At 59.0% G+C, this 16,590-nt stretch overlaps 1 protein-coding gene across 1 annotated transcript in view; it reads right to left on the bottom strand.

Moving 5' to 3' along the window:
• The window catches only part of Lamc3 (laminin subunit gamma 3), a 48,989-nt gene extending 40,959 nt beyond the window's left edge, over nt 1-8,030 (bottom strand). Inside the window, exon 1 of the mRNA XM_042680876.1 lies at nt 7,646-8,030. Coding sequence (XP_042536810.1) covers nt 7,646-8,030 — 385 coding nt within the window. The remainder of the gene's footprint in view (nt 1-7,645) is intronic.
• Nucleotides 8,031-16,590: the final 8,560 nt, after the last annotated feature.

Here is a 16,590-nt window from a genome sequence, read left to right as displayed (position 1 = left end):
GCGGGAGCTGGCAGCCACTTAAAAGGTAGTTGGCAGCGAGAGGCACTGTTGGAAAAAGGCTGTCACCGGGTTTCATGCGAACAAAGCCCATCACGCGCTGGCAATCGTTACTGCTTCTCCTTCTCCTTCCTTGCCACGCCAGGGGGGTAAGGGAGACGCAGAGACATCACAGTGCCCCGGGGCCATGGTTCGTTGGGATTAGAAGGGTCAAGAAGGCTGCACCCGGGGCTCAGATAATGCAGAAGTCTGCAGAAGTTTCTGCCAGAGGATGAGAGAGGAAACAGCCCACATCCATCCATCTATCTATCTATCTATCTATCTATCTATCTATCTATCTATCTATCTATCCATCTATCACCTTTTGTGCCAATCCTGAGGCTTGAACTCTGTCCCTCAGCCTTTTCACTCAAGGCTAGCACTGTACCACTTGAGCACAGCTCCACTGCCAACTTTTTGGTGGTTCATCGGAGGTTCAAGTCTCACGGACTTCCCTGCTGGCTTTGAACCGTGATCCTTAGATCTCAGCTTCCTAAGTAGCTAGGATTACAGGCCTGAGCCACCAGTAAGCCACCTCAACTTCTAAACGGTGAGGATCAAATCCACAGCCATAGCCCTGACCCCCCACAAACTCCAGGGGCCAATAAGCCACGAGAATAAGGCAGACAAGTGTGTCGGGGCAGGAAGCCTGGTCCAAAGAGTCATCCATCACCCCTCTTGATTGCTAAGTGCGGAATGCTGCTGCTTGGGCATTTCCTCCTCCCCTCCTAACATCCAGTATGCTGTTCCATCCTCTGCCTGGAACACTGTTCCGCATTTACTTGGCTCCCAAGCATCCCGATTCACCCCGTGGGGCTGAGTACCTACTGTGTGTCCAGCAGCTGCTGAGTGCTTTCTGTGCGCTGCCCACCAGAGACCCAGGCAGAGCCACAACGCGTTTCACAGATGGGGAATGTAAAGCTTGGGAAGGAGAAAAGAGAAAAGATCCCCAGACTCCATGCAGAAACAGCTGAGGCTCAGCCAGGCGGGGCCACACATGCCTGTGATTCCAGCTGCTTGGGAGATGGAGACAGGAGATGGGGGTTCCAGGCAAGCCTAGTAAAGTTAGGGAGGGCCCCATCTCAGCAGAACTCAAAGGGCTGGGGGGGGGGGAGAGGGGCGTAGTTCAAGTGGTAGAGCACTGCCTAACATAGGGCAGGCCCTGGGTTCAACGAGAGAGAGAGAGAGAGAGAGAGAGAAAATAGCTGAGTCCCCACTTGACCTCAAGCCCCCAAAGTTGCAGCATGGAGCCAGCTGCCTTGCCAGGGTCTCCAGATAGAAGGGACTTCTCTGGAGTCGGGGCGGGGCAGCCTGCTGCTCCCAGCATTCACCTCCTGGGTCATCCATGCCCACGGAGGCTCAGCAGCACCAAAGCCCTGTCACCTGGCCCCCCACCAGCTGGGTCCCGAAGCCTGTCAGGATCCACCCAGGCATGCTCATAAAACCACTCCAGCCCACATCCGGCACTCACCAAGCCCAGGGAGCTCCAAACTGGAGGCTTATTTTGGGAAAATGGAAACAAAACAAAAGCCCTTTAATTGGAGCCATCTGGGGAAGAGAGCTGGGGTGGGGGAGGGGGGTCTTGTGGGCCAGGCTGCCGCCCATTGGGCATTAGAACCAGCCCGTGGCAGATCACGCCGAGTCCTGGCCTTGTTTCCCCATCCCAGCTTTGGATGCAGGTGAAGAGCTGGGGGGGGGTGTCCCCAAGAGTAGAGGCCAAAGGCCCCCCAAGCCTGGCAGTACCAGGCCTGGGCCCAGTGGGGATCCTCCATCCCCAGATCACATGGGATCCCCCAATGAGAATGAAGGTCAAGTCCACTGCCTAACCTGGAGAGAATAAACACATTTCCCTGGCGGATGGATACCTGGGGCTTTGTGGTAAGAAGAATTCCAAGCTCTGCACCAATTAGGGAATTATACAGACCACAAGTTTGCAAAGGGAGGAAGTGGGCACTCAGGGCCATTACCTATAAATCATAAGTGAATATCAATAATAGATAAAAGGCCAAGGAGCCCATGGGGAAGGGCAAGTGAAAAGAAGGTTCCAGAGACTGAGCTAGCAACCTGGTAGATTCTGGAGTCATGGAGCTAAAGCAGGTGTTGACATGAATTCCTGCTTCCGCTGAGAGAAGAGGGAAGAAAGATGCTTGGAGGCTCACACAAGCAGGGGATAGTGGTTCAAGCCTAAGCAAGAAATTAGCAAAACCCATCTCAACCAATAAAAAGCTGGGTATAGTGGTTCACACCTGTTATTCTAGCTACTAGGTATTCATCCATAAGAGAACTGAGGTCCAGCTGGGCGCTGGTGGTTCATGCCTGTAATCCTGGCTACTAAGGAGGCTGAGATGTAAGGATCATGGTTCAAAGCCAGCCCAGGCAGAAAAGTCCTCGTAAGAGTCTTCTCTTCAATAAACCACTAAAAAAACAGAAGTGGCGCTGTGGCTCAAGCAGTAGAGAACTTGCCTTGAGCTGAAGAGTGCGGGGACAGCACCCAAGCCCAGAGTTCAAGCCCTACAACTGACAAAAAAGAAAGAAAGGAAGGAAGAAAAGAAAAGAAAAAAAAAAAAGAAAAGGGGCTGGGAAGGTGGTTCAGTGGTAGAGCGCTTGCCTTGCATGCATGAGGCCCTGGGTTCAATTCCTCAGCACCACATAAGCAAAAAGAAAAAAGCTGGAAGTGGCGCTGTGGCTCAAGTGGTAGAGTGCTAGCCTTGAGCTGAATTGCTGAGGGACAGCGCCCAGGCCCAGAGTTCAGGCCCCACGACTGGCAAAAAGTAAAATTAAATTAAAAAATTGAGATCCAGGCTGGCCTGGGTGAAAACATGAGACCTTATTTGAAAAATGACAAAGGGAAACAAAAACAAAAAAAGGGCAAGGAATGTGGCTGCAGTGGTAGAGTGCCCGCCCAGCAAGCACAAGGCTCTGAGTTCAAATCTCAGGATTGCTAATACACACACACACACACACACATATGCAAATACCCACAAAGTGCTTTGAACAGCACCAGGCTCCGGGCTGAACTGGAGCCGTGATTCCCTTTTCTCTGCTGCTCCAGCAACCTGTGCAGGGGGCCCTGGGCTGACTTTTGGGGGGCAGCCGTGTAAACAGTCCCACAAGCTGGGAGCTGGAGGATGGAGAAGCAAACCTCAGGGCCTTGAAGGAGGAGGTTGGAGGGTGGGGGCGGCCGTGGGAGGCGAGGGCAGCCCTCTGCTCAGTCTCGGAGGCCGAGGGCTTCCTGGAATGGCGGGCAGACAGCGGCGTGTCCTCTGCCTGGGCCTGGGGCTTGGTCGAGCACTGGCACGCCGCAGGGGCTATCAGGCTGGGAGAGGAGGCGAGTCAGCAGCAGGGAAAGCATGTGCGGGGGCTCGTGCAGAGTGAGGGTCTAGAGCTGGGGCCTGCTCCGGGCAGGGGCTGCGGCTGGAACAGAGGTGAGGTGGATGGGGGTGACCCTGAGGCCCAGACGGGCAACACCATCCAATCCCGGCTCCTGCTGGGCCAGCCCTGGACGGCCCTCCGGAGTAGGGAGTCAAGGCCGGCTGGCTCCAGGGACTCCTGGAGCCCACTTCTGGGGGTGGGTGGAGGCTGCCCGAGGCTGTTGCCTTGACCCTTGACCTGTCTGGGCCCCAGTGTTCCAGCCAGAGTCCCCAGGGAGAAAGAAAGAGGAGTTGACCCCCCCCCCCCCAGCTCCAGCCCCAGCCAAGGCAAACATGGCTGCCCACCCACAGGAAAGCACAATGGAGCCAAAGCTCAGGAGACCCAGCTGGTCCCCGGTTCCTCCCAGGCCGGCAGTGTCTCCCGGACATCCAGCCCACCCAGACCTGGCTCCGCGCTGTGGCTGGTTACCATTGTCTTCTCGTTCCCTCCGCGGGGGCCACAGGACCCTGTGGGTCCCTGAGTGGCCTCGTGGCCTCTTTTCTCAGCCCTGATCTGCCACAGGCCTCAGCGAGAGCCCCCAACAAGGCTGGCGAACCCCGACGTGTGCCCGCAGAGCCCAAGCCTCAGGCCGTCCTGGTCCGCAGGTGGCCTCGGGCCCTGGACGGCTCACGGCCCCACCCCAGGTCGGAGTTAGGCCGGGGGGGGGGGGGGGCTCAGAACTCATTTGGGTGTTCTTCTCAGGTCACTGAGGGAAGGAGGGGACTCTGAGCCCTGAGAGCCACCGTAAAAGCAGGCGCCGGTGGCTCACGCCTGTCCTCCTAGCTACTCAGGAGGCTGAGATCTGAGAATCGCGGTTCAAAGCCAGCCCGGGCAGGAAAGTCTGCGAGACGCTCATCTCCAATACACTACCAAAAAAAGCCAAAGTGGAGCTGTGGCTCAAGTGGCAGAGCCCTAGCCTTGAGCGAAAGATGATTAGAAATAGTGCCTAGGTCCTGAGTTCAAGCCCTGGGATCAGCACCCAAATAAATATATAAAAGAGCCTAAGAGACCAGAGCTCTTCGCAGGGAAGAAGCAGGAAAGCTCAGACCAGCCTGACCCAGGAGCCCTGCACCCCCCCGACTGCTGATCTCATCCCCAGAGCCTCAGTTTCTCCACCTGTATAAGCACCGAAGCTGACAGGTTGGGCTGCTGTCCCAGCAAGCAAACAGCATGGTTCTGTCCCTTGGATGATTGTGAGTGTCTACCCCACGGCCGCCCCTGCCTCACCCCCCTCCACTCCCCTCTCCCTCCCACCCCTGCCCTCCGGCCCCAGCCCTGGCGGCTTTGCTAGGCCCTGTGGAGGGCTGGGAGCCGCCAGACCCCGCTGCGGCCTTTCATCCCAGACAGGAAGGCTCAGCTGAAGCCCGGGATCTGGAACAGATGTCAGGAGCTCCAGGGGGCTGGGAAAGCGGCGACCTCCATCCCAGCCTGACCAGAGGCCTCTTCCTCTCCTGCCCTTCACCCCACTCCCTTCACGGGACCCTGGGCCCCTCCCAGGAGACCCCAAGGAGGGGGCCGGGAAAGCAGGGGTGACCTGAGGACTGAGCAGAGGCCCCCTAGGCCACAGGCTAGTGGTTAAGGAACCCCAAACCATGCAATCCACAGTAGCCTGCAGCCAGTCTAAGTCCTGTGGACCCTGGAACAAGCCAGACTTGATGCTGCAGTGACTCCCAGGGCCCATCTTGTGTCACCAGGGCCCTGACGCAAGCTGGCATTTTCCCCTTCCTTCCTTCCTTCCTTCCTTCTTTCTCTGCCCCTCCCACTCTTTGGTTGTAGGGCTTAAACTCAAGGCCTAGGTACTGTCCCTGAGCTTCTGTGCGCAAGGTGAACGCTCTACCATTTCTGGTTTTTTTTTCTGTTGGTTAACTGGAGATAAGCAGCTCACAGACTTTCCTGCTTGGGCTGGCTTTGAACCTTGATCCTCAGATCTCAGCCTCTTGAGGAGCTAGGATGACAGGTGTGAGCCACTGGGGCCTGGCAGGGCCAACATTTTCAACTCCCTACGGCACAACCAGGAGTGCCAGCCCGAGCCGCACTCAGCCAGGGACTCTGAGCACAAACACCGGCGTCCCGCCACACCTCAGCTCCTGGAGCAGCATCACTGTCCCCAGGGAAGGGACGATGCTACAGACACGGAGACTGAGGCAGGCTCCACCGTCATGCCCAGACAGTGGCTAGCCCTTGTTCATTCATTCAGTAATCCATCCACCCATCCATTCCTTTGTCCTCTGTTCAGTGCACAGTTACTTCCGGCCTCCCTCTCTCGTGCCTGGTGCCTGGGATGGGTGAAGGCGGGTGGGCTAGGGCACACAGGGTGGGCGCACGGCTGCCCCCTTGTCTGTGCCCGGGCCCAGACACCTCCTTGGCGTCTGATTCCATGGGCTCCTGTGCCACTTTTCACCCCACAGCCTCCCTCCCTCCCTGCCCATACCCCTCCCCCTGTGGCCTTGGGGTCCCGCCAGCCCCGCCTGGCTCCACTGGCGTCCAGCCTGACCAGAGGCCTTCACCCCACCTTGCGGTTCTTGGAAAGTGAGTTTTTGGGGGACAGCCAGCATGTGCCTACTCTGCTGAGGGGTCGGCCCAGCGCCCTCCGCACCGACTTCCTCCCTCACCCTTTCCACTCCTTCCTTATGCCTTGGCCTTGATGAGCTCTCCCGTCCGCATCCAGACTGTCATTCAACAGCTGTGCGCCTAGGAGCAAAGCACTTAACCTCTCAGAGCCCCACATTTTTCATCTGAAAAAAAAAAATGCAGACATGGCGGCTCCACCGTCTCGTATTCAAGCTCACTGGCGCTGGGTGTGTTCTGGAATTCAGATGGGTAGCAGGCCTTGGGTTATATATTGTGTTATCCCATTCATTCTTTCCAGGGTGGTAGGCTGTATTCAACTGACATTTCCCTAGCAAAATGTGTGAATATAGACAGGATAAACAAGCTCTATAAATAACCTCAGGTCAGACGGTTTAGCAGCCAAAACGAGTTATAAGAATACTGAAGAATTAGCTGAGAGCCAGTGGCTCCTGCCTGAAATCCTGGGCTCCTCAGGAGGCTGAGATCTGAAGATCTCAGAGCCAGCCTGGGCCAGAAGAATCTGAGAGTCTCTTATCTCAACCAGCAAAAACATGGAGGTGGAGGTATGGCTCAAATGGCGGAGTGCCCGCCTTGAGCACAAAAAGAAGAGGAAGGAGAGAAGGGGAAGGAGGAGGAGGAAGAAGAGAAGGAGGAGGAGGAAGAGGTAGAGTGCTTGCCTCGCATGCACGAAGCCCTGGGTTTGATTCCTCAGTACCACCTAAACAGAAAAAGACCGGAAGTGGCACTGTGGCTCAGGTGGTAGAGTGATAGCCTTGAGCAAAAGAAGCTCAGGACAGCGCTCAGACCCTAAGTTCAAGCCCCAGGACTGGCAGGGAGGAAGGGGAGGAGGGCTGGGAAGGTGGCTCAGTGGTAGAGTGCTTGCCTAGCATGCAGGAAGCCCTGGGTTGGATTCCTCAGTAACACATACACAGAAAAAGCCGGAAGGGGCGCTGTGGCTCAAGTGGTAGAGCGCTAGCCTTGAGCATAGAATAGAAAGGCTCAGGGACAGTGCCCAGGCCCTGAGTTCAAGCCCCAGGATTGGCAGGGAAGGGGGAGGAGGAGGAGGGAGGGGGAGGAGAAGGAAGAGGAGGAGGAAAATGGAGGAGGAGGAGGAGGGGGAGAAGTAGGAGGAGGGGGGGAGGAGGAGGAAGAGGAGGAGAAGGAGGAAAATGGAGGAGGGGGGAGGAGGAGGGGGGGAGGAGGAGGAGGAGGAGGAGGAGGAGATGATGCCGCCAAGCAAGACTACAAGGCGTGAGTTCAAGCCCCGGCCCTCCCTCCCTCCCCCACCTCCAAGACTTGTCAAGACGTTGGGAGGTCTTAGGTTGAAGAGAAGGGACAGCAGGGCGGCGCAGGGCGCAGGGGCGCAGGGGCGGGGAGGGAGCCCTGGGGCGGGGTCGTGGGGGGCCGGGCGGAGGCCGTGGGAGGCTCGGGCCATGAGGCCGGGCGGAGGCGGTCACGGCAGGCTGGCCGCCACCCCTGCTGCCCGGGGCGGCCGACCCGTGGCGCCTGGCGCCGGCCGGCCTCGCGGAGCCCCCGGGGGTGCGCGGCGGAGTCCTCGCCGCCCCCGGCCTCCCCCGGCCCGCGCTCGGCGCGACCGCCGTGATCCGGGCCGCAGCCCCGAGCTTACCCAGGCGCAGGGTGAGGTTGACGGAGTGGGGGTACTGCACCCCGCGGGCCATGGTGGGGCTCTGCCACCAGGTGCTGTCGTCGGGGCTGTGGAAGTCGGTGAGCAGCGAGGCGTTGTGGTGGCGGCGCGGGTCGGCGGCGTCGCAGCGCTGGCACGGCGGCCCCGCGCCGCCCGCGCGCACCTGCGGGCAGAAGTCCTCGGGCGGCCGGCCGCACGTGCGCGAGGCCTGCGCGCGCCGCCCGAACGCCGCGTTCTCGAACTCGGGCACGCAGCGCCGCGCCCGCCCCGCGCCGTCGTAGCACGCGCCGGGGCCCGCGCCCGCGCCCGGGGCCGCCCGCGCCAGCAGCCCCAGCAGCAGCGCCAACGCCGCCGCGGGGGTGGCCATGGCCACGCTGCCCGGCCCCGGCCCCGCCGCCCTGCGCTCCGCCGCCCTGCGCTCCGCCCGGCCCCTGCCCCAGCGCCCTGCGCTCCGCCGCCCTGCGCTCCGCCGCCCTGCGCTCCGCCGCCCTGCGCTCCGCCGCCCTGCGCTCCGCCGCCCTGCGCTCCGCCGCCCTGCGCTCCGCCGCCCTGCGCTCCGCCGCCCCGGCCCCTGCCCCAGCGCCCTGCGCTCTGCCCGGCCCCGCCCTGTGCGCGCGGACCGACTGCCCGAGCCCGCGGGGCGGGGAGCGCCGGGCTGGAGGAGGGACCCGCGCCGCCGCCAGCACCCCGCGCCCGGACAGCGCCGGCCCCTCGCGCTCACCCCCAGCCGGCAGACGAGCCCAGGACTGACCGCCCTCCTCCTCCTTCCCCGCCTCCTCCTCCCCCCGCCCCCCAGACCGTGGAAAGTGGGGGCAGAAAACGCCCTCCGGGGCCGGGCCCCCAGTTCGCGGGCTGCTCAGGAGGCTGAGATCTGGGGATCATGGTTCAAAGCCAGCCCAGGCAAGAAAGTTGGTGAGACTCTTAGCTCCAATAAACCACTCAGAAAACAGGAAGTGGTGCTGTGGCTCAAGTGGTGGAACACTTAGCCTTGAGCTGAAGAGCTGATGGACAGTGCCCAGGCTCAGAGTTCAAGTCCCACAACCGAAAGAAAGGAAGGAAGGAAGAATGCATCCTTACCCAAAGTGCCTCCTAGTCAAGGTCTCTGGTAACCCCCAAGAGGTCTGGCTGCTGGCATCTTTTTGTTCCCCAAACCAAGAGATCATGTGTGTGCTTGAACTCAGGGCCTGGGCTCTGTTCCTGAGCTTTTTTGTTCAAGGCTGGCCTACCACTTGATCTTCAGCTCCAGCTTTCCAGCTTTTCAGTGATTCATTGGAGATAAGAGTCTCACGGGCTTTCCTGCCTGGGCTGGCTTTGAACCTTGAGCCTCAGATCCCAGCCTCCTATAGCTAGAATGACAGGCATGAGCCACCAGTGCTTGGTAGCAGGCACCTAGATTAAAACCTAGAATTTGGACAAGCAGACATCTGACAGTGCACAGATGACACCTGGGAAGTAGTGAGTGCCCTGGTGACTCACGCCTGTAATCACGGCTCTTCAGGTGACTGAAATTCAGAGGATAAGGGTTGGAGGTCAGAAAAGCCCAAGAGACCCTATCTTCAAAATAACCAGCAAAAAGCAGGGCTGACGGTATGGCTCAGGTGGCAGAGTACCAACCTGACAAGTAGGAAGCCTGTGTTCAAATCCCAAGTTCCATCAAAAACAAAAACCCATCACTTTGGGGAGGCCTTCCTGCTCTTCCCCCCAACCCTGAAGGGCCACTATGGTGCTTCCATCCGACTCTGGTGCCCCTGATGATGGCTGTCCCAACGTGCAACATCTGTGTGCCTGGGAAAGATTTATCGGAGTGGGGGGCTATGTAACGCTGGAAGCATCGTTTGGCACATGACCAGATAGATGTACACGCTTCTCACTGGCTGCCCATGCCAACTGCATGTAGTGATAATTCTGTGTGGTCCAGGAATGAGGTCATCAATAGCCAAATAACTCTTGGGGGGGGGGGGAAGGGTAGCTGGGCACCATGGCTCACACCTGTAATCCTAGTTGCTCACGAGGCTGAGATCTGAGGATCACGGTTCAAAGCCAGCCTGGGGAAAGAAAGTTCACAAGACTCTTTATCTCCAATTAACCACCAGAAAAAGGGAAGTGGTGTTGTGGCTCAAGAGGTAGAGCACCCGCCTTGAGCTGAAGAGCTGAGGGACAGCGCCCAGGCCCAGAGTTCAAGTCCCACAACAGAAAGAAAGGAAGGAAGGAGAAAAAAGAAGAAAAAAAAAGTTTCCCCTGTATTGAGAACCTCGTGGCAGGGGTGAGCAGCGTGAGTGTGAGCAGGGCTCATGGGAAAGCCCAGGGCACAGGGCCATGTGGATGGAGCAGAAGGGTGAGCTTTGTTCTGCTCATTCTCACTGGGACAAGGCAAAGCACACCCTTCACTCCATCCCATATACCTTTAATAATTTCCAATCAAGAACTCAGCTTGAGGAAATTAATTGGTCATCTTGATTCTACAAGGCTTTTTTTTTTCTTCCCATGGATTTGCCTGAGAGGAACTCACGCGGTGTGACACAAGAGTCCTCGGTCACAAACCAACCCGGGCTCACAGCCTCGGTTCCACCTCCCTGATGCGTTGCCCTGTGTGGTGGAGGCTGCTCCTGACAGCCACTCCTCCCAGCTGCCTCTGCTGCCAGGCCCCAAGCTGCAAAACAGGCCTGCCAGTTGGATGGCCTTCCCTGAGATTTAGAAGGTGGGGGGGCTGGCGGGAGGAGGGCACCTCTGCCCCTTTGGCACGTGGGAGGTGACAGCGAAGGAGGGGGTCCCCCGTGTGCTTCTTTCTCTGTGTGGCAGGCAACAGGAGCAGCGGCGTCCTGGATCACTGGCAGGCAGGAGAGTTCAAGGCCAATAGTGCTTGAGCACATTATAATGCTCTGTATTCACCACCTTCTGATGGAAATACCTGAGCATCAAGCGCCTGACCCAGGGCGGGCAGATGTTCACCGAGACTCTAGCAAGGTCCTGCTGTCTGCTTACAAGCCCGTAGCCCAGATGGAGGGAGAAGGTGCTAGCAAAGAGCCTGGTGACAGCCCCAGTTGGTCCTACCTGTTCCTAAGACTGGACCCTGGTCATAGGCTTTTCCGTGTGCACTGCACGGTAAACCATGCTTGCTTGGTGGGTGTAAGGCAGTGAGATCTCCCAGCCCAATTCCCAGGGTGCATGGCGGAGCCGGCTGACAGCGGGTAACACACAGAGTGAGAGGCTGGCCCTGGAGAGTCAGAGGGGGCTTCTCAGAAGAGGCGGCCTTTGCGCTGAGTTGTCAGCGTTGTCCAGAGAAATGGGGATCTTGGCAGGAGTCAGAGAGCTTGCCCGGGCCCGGGGAGTGAGTGAGTAGGCTAGTGTGTTGTATCCTGGTAGGGCTGGCGGGGAGCGGGCCTGCAGGCCTGGCTGGAGCAGGGTGCAGTCCGACAGCGTGGGGTGTGGTGGGGTGTGGCCTCCTAGCAGTGAGCTGGGCTTGGTCCTGCAGAGGAGCTGCAGGGGCTGCACGATGGAGACTGGTGTGTGTGTGTGGGGGGGGGGGGGGGACAGGTTAGTCTCACTCTGGGCTCCAAGTACAGCTGCTCCGGTCCCCTAGGGGACTCACTGCAGGGCCTGGCCTCTCACGCCCCCTGGTGGACAAGGACGTGTCCCAGAGCGGCACTGACAGGAAAGATGGGCCTGGAGGTACAACAAAGCCCTTGGCATTCAGGTGCCGCCCCTTCCAGCTTGGACCACCAGCCTGGAGAGTGGACCACGGAGCTCAGGCACACCTGACCCCTGCCAGCCCTTTCCCCATACGGGATCCCAGCAGGGGCTGCGCATGGCTGGTTGATGGGAGCCCTGAGGGGGAGGGACACCCAAGACCCCACGGGCTGGGGTGGGGGTGGGAGCGCAGAGCCAGGATGAGAGCCAGGTTTTCCACTCCTTCTCGATTCCTCCACTCAAGCCCACTTGTCCTGGAGAGCCCAGCCTGCACTCCCAGGCCGGGCCAGGGAGGCCTCAGCCAGGGGAGGCCTCTGTGGGGCAGATGGTAGAGCTGGGACCCAACTCTTCCCCAGGGAGCTTGGGGCAGGTGTGTGGAAGGCTGGGCGACTTCCATCCGTCCATCCTCTGTGAGGACTTGGCAGAGAAACACCTCCCACACTTCCAGGAGGATTGGCTGTCAGTGTCTCTGGGCCCAGGGTGCCCTGTATCAATGGGGAAACTGAGGCCTTGGGAGGGAGAGTGGTTTGTACAACCATTTATATGACCGTGTGCTCAACAGCCCCGTGGTGGACAGCACCAGCATCTGCCGGACGCTGTGGGCTCACACCTGTCATCCTAGCTACTCAGAAGGCTGAGAGCTGAGGATCATGGTGTAATTCCAGCCCAGGCAGGAAAGCACCAAAAAAGCCAAACAGAAGCAGAGTTCTGGCTCAAGTGGTAGAGCATCTGCCTTGAGCCAAAAAGCTCAGAGATAACACCCAGGCCCCACGCTCTGAGTTCAAGCCCCAGAACTGGCATTAAAAAAAAAAGGGGGGGGGCTGGGAAGGTAGCTCAGTGGTAGAGTGCTTGCCTTGCAAGCATGAGGCCCTGGGTTCGATTCCTCAGCACCACATAAACAGAAAAAGCCGGAAGTGGCGCTGTGGCTCCAGTTGTAGAGCACTAGCCTTGAGCTGAAGAGCTGAGGGACAGCACCCAGGCCCAGAGTTCAGGCCCCATGACCAGCAACAAAACAAAACAAACAAACAAATAAAAAAAAAAAAAGAGAGAGAGATGGTGGGCTGGGAATGTGGCTTAGTGGTAGAGTGTTTACCTACCTGGGTTTGATTCCTCAGTACCACATGCGCAGAAAAGCTGGAAGTGGTGCTGTGGCTAGCCTTGAGCAAAAGAAGCTCAAGAACAGTGCCTAGGCCCTGAGTTCAAGTCCCAGGACCAACAACAACAAAAAAATGCTGTGTGTGGAGGCCAGGGGGCCAGCATGGAGCAGCTAGTGGGTGGGGCACAGGTCTTGTTTTGCCTGGAGCCTCTGCCTGGGCAGTGCTCTGGCCTCTTGGGCTCTCCTCTCAAAAGCCCACCTATGAAGGGTTAAAACCTTCCCTGCAAGGAGGACAGAGAAAATCCCTGTTGTTCTGATTTGCTTAATGAACGTTAATTAAGGAGACAGAAGATAGCTAATTCCTGCAGGACAGAGATGAAAGGCCTGTTAATTAAATCTGGGGAGATGGGCCAGGGCCTGCTGATCCCTCCTGACAGCTCCTCTGGGGCGGGGAGGGGGGGGGGGGAAGGTGGAGCCTAGAGGTGGGGGTGGCACCACAGAGGGGGAAAGCAGCCCGCCCCAGCCCAGGGCAGGGCCCTGAGTCACTGTGGCTTTTCGGAGGAGGGGGAAGTGGGGGGGGGGGAGGCTGTGACTCAGTTTCCCTATATGGGGCTCAGTCTGCCCTTCTGACAAGTGGGAGGATGCCACCAGCCCCGCAGGACAGGAAGTTGGCTGGGCTCTGTCCCAGATGTGGGGGCCCCCCCGGGAACAACAAAGCAGGCCTCAGACCCTGGGGTGTCTGGGCCCAGAAAGGACCAGGAAGGAAAGGAGGGACTAGGCGTGGACAGATCACTCAGGGAGCCACCAGGGGGCAGGTGTGGGCTCCAGCCCTGCTAGAGGAGACCGGAGACACGGGAGGCAGGCGAGGGACACACTGACAGAAGGTGACTGCTGATGGAAGCTTCCCCGAGCTTCTCCTTCCTGGGAGGTAACACGTTCAGACAGGCCGAGGGACAGGGCTGGCCTGGGGCGGTCACCGCTCCGTCCAGCACATGTGTGAGCCCCTCTGCTGCCCCAGCCCCAGCTAGGACTGGACCTCAGGAGTCTGCTGCGCAGTACTTGGAGTCAAGGAGGGGTGGGGTCCAGGAAGGCCCTCATGGGGGTGAAGAGGCCAGGGCCGCACCGGTGAGGGGGACACTTCATCCCTCCCTCCACCCGTCCGTCTCGGAGCCAGGCATTTTCTGGCACAGGGGGCAGAGGGATGAATGGTGGGCAAGTGACCCCTGCGCCGGGCGCGGTGAGGCAGGGGAATCAGAGTCAGCATAGAGGGTGACAGTGAAGAGGAAGTGCCTGGCCCAGGTGGAGAGATCTGGGAGGGCTTCCTGGAAGCGGAGGAGTCTCCGTAGAGCCCTGGAGGATGAGAAGACGGGAAGAGCATGGCAGGCGGAGGGAACAGCCTGTGGAAGGCTCAGAGGGAGGCGAGTGAGGAACAGAGGGGCGGTGCGGTGGGCAGGCAAGGGGAGCTCACAGCGAGACTGGGGGGGTGCTGGGATGGGGGAAGGTGGCAGGGGACCCCACCTGGAGATAGGGGTACAGGTATGGGGAAGGCAGATGGACAGTCTGCTGACCAGCAATCACCTGGGAGATGGAGGCTGCAGGCCTCAGGCCTCTGTACTGTGTGTCCTTAGGCAAGTTCCTCTCCCTCTCTGGGCCACAGTTTCCCACCTGTACAAGGAACAGTGTGTGGGTGGGGTCAGAGGAAAGCCCCTGAGGCCCATCTGGTCCTGGGGGCCTAGGCAATCCTCTCTCCAGCAAGCGGGATCCCCACCTGGCCCCTGCTCGTTCCCACGGCCATTACCTCTGACACCCAATGTTCTGCATAGTTCCTGTGAGGTCCGTCAGTCGCCCAGAAGATTCTAGGTCCACATAGACCACATTTTGCATGGCCAGGACACCTGGGATCACCATAAGCACTGGACTTCTGACCCCCCTCCCTCAGCGGGGAGAGGGTTAGACTCCCTTCTGCCCCCCCCCCCCAGTGGGGAGAGGGTTAGACTCCCTTCTGCCCCCCCCCCCCAGTGGGGAGAGGGTTAGACTCCCTTCTGCCCTCCCCCAAGAGCAAGAAGCAGCCAGGCGCCTGGCTCCTGCCCTCTGGGGGAAGTGCAGGCCAGGGCAGGAGCGGAGGGGCGGGCTCACGACAGGAAGTGATGTATGAGCATGGAGTGTGCCTCTCCCTTCACGTGGCTTTCTTTGGAGAAGGTGAACTTTACAAATGTCAAGGAAAGGCGGACTCTCACCTGGGACCCCGGGCCCCGTCGGCCTTCCCTGCGTCACTCATGGGCTCGGCCACGGGAAATGGATGCCCGCCTTCCGGCGCTGCCAGAGAGACACGGCGACGAGCTCAGAAAAGGAAACCCCAGGGCGGGGGTCTGGGCCTGGGCCTGGGGAACCAGGGGGCGGGCGTGGCGGGGCCAGCGGGGGAGCCAGGGGGCGGGCGAGGCGGGGCCAGCGGGGTTGGAGGACCTGGGCCCCTCGGCCTCACCCCCATGAATGGGCCACTGGGACCCCCTACACAAAGTCATCAGATCTGTCTTTAAGACACGACATAGGGCAGGGATGCGGACGGCTCACGCCCATAAGCCTAGCTACTCAGAGGCTGAGATCTAAGACAATGGTTCAAAGCCAGACGGGGAAGTCTGTGAGACTTATCTCCAATTAGCTACAAGAAGCTGAGGCTCAATTGGTAGCACTCCAGCCTTAATGAAAGCAGCTTAGGATCTGAGCTCACGACATGCATGTGTGCGCACGCGCGCGCACGCACACACACACACACACACACACACACACAACATCGCATTAGGGAGGTACTGGTGCTTGAACTCAGGGCTGGGAGCTCTCGCTTGGCTTTTTCGCTCAAGGCTGGTACTCTACCACTTGAGTAATGCTTCTACTTCCCACTTTTTTTTTTTTTTTTTGCTGGTTAACTGGAGATAGGAATCTCAGAGACTTTCCTACCCAGGCTGGCTTCAAACCACAATCCTCAGATCTCAGCCTCCTGAGTAGCTAGGATGACAGGCGTGAGGCGCCAGCACCTGGCTTTGCACTTCATTCTGAAGGTGTGGTTGTGCTCCCAAGCAGAGCCGATGGCTGGAGGCGTGGTCTCGGAGCAGGAAGGGGAAAGTCAGGCAGGTGGCAGAGGCCATGCCCCCCCTTCCTGGGCCTTGGGCAGAGGGAGTGAGGGACAGAGCGGGCACATCATGGCAGGCAGAGGACAGGCAGGGCGGCCTGCCAACAGAGGCCCCTAAATAACAGGGAGTGACCAGTCCGCCTGCTGCCCATCCCGGTGGGGGGACAGGCTCCGGCTTCATCACGAGTGATCGATGGGTCTAATAGGGTGTAAGAGACGCCCGGCTGGCAGCTCCGGCCTGGCCTGCCGGCTGCCATTTGCCCATATATTTATTTATTTATGCATTCTCCTCTGTGGCAAAGGCCCAAAAACAATAAAAGAAATTGAATTGCATATCAGATGGGACATCAGAGGGAGATACGGCCATAAATCGCACTGTATTTATTCCATAAATATCAGTACCTCCCGAGTTGCCAGTGCCCGTGATGAAGTTATAATCAGAAGCCAGTCCCTCGACGCTGCTCACCAGCCCCGCCCCCCGACACGCAGGGCGCCCCCCCCAATAAATAACCACCACCCCCCCAGACCACCTGTTCCCGCGGAGACAGGCATCTGCGTGCCTGGGCTGGCCCACTCGGTGAGACCAGGGACCAGAGAAGAGGCCAGAGGGGCTGGTGTGACAGGACGTCCAGGAAAGGACTCTGCTCACTGACCACACTGTGATCTGGCTGGAGCCGCCACCTCTGTCAGCTGCTCTGTGTTTGGGGTAGGAGTGGTGCCAGCCACCACTCACTGAGACAGCTCTCTGACCCTGTGACAAAGCCCCTCAGAGAACTCAGTTATAAAGAAGAAAGGCTGGGTGCCAGTGACTCACACCTATAATCCTAGCTCCTCGGGAGGCTGAGATCTGAGGATCGCAGTGGATCGTAGTGGAAGCCAGCCTGGACAGCAAATCCAGGAGACTCTTTCTCTGCCATAAATTACTCAGAAAAAGTCAGAAGTGGTGCTGTGGCTCAAGTGGTAGAGCACTAGACTTTAGCAAAAAGAAGCTCAGGGGCTGGGAAGGTGGCTCAGTGG

This window comes from Dipodomys spectabilis, unplaced genomic scaffold, assembly GCF_019054845.1.
Source record: "Dipodomys spectabilis isolate Male_0828 unplaced genomic scaffold, ASM1905484v1 ptg000067l, whole genome shotgun sequence".
In the NCBI taxonomy this organism is placed as follows: Eukaryota; Metazoa; Chordata; class Mammalia; order Rodentia; family Heteromyidae; genus Dipodomys; species Dipodomys spectabilis.
Note: the sequence above shows the minus strand (reverse complement) of the source record. Positions and strands in the feature narration are given on the sequence as shown.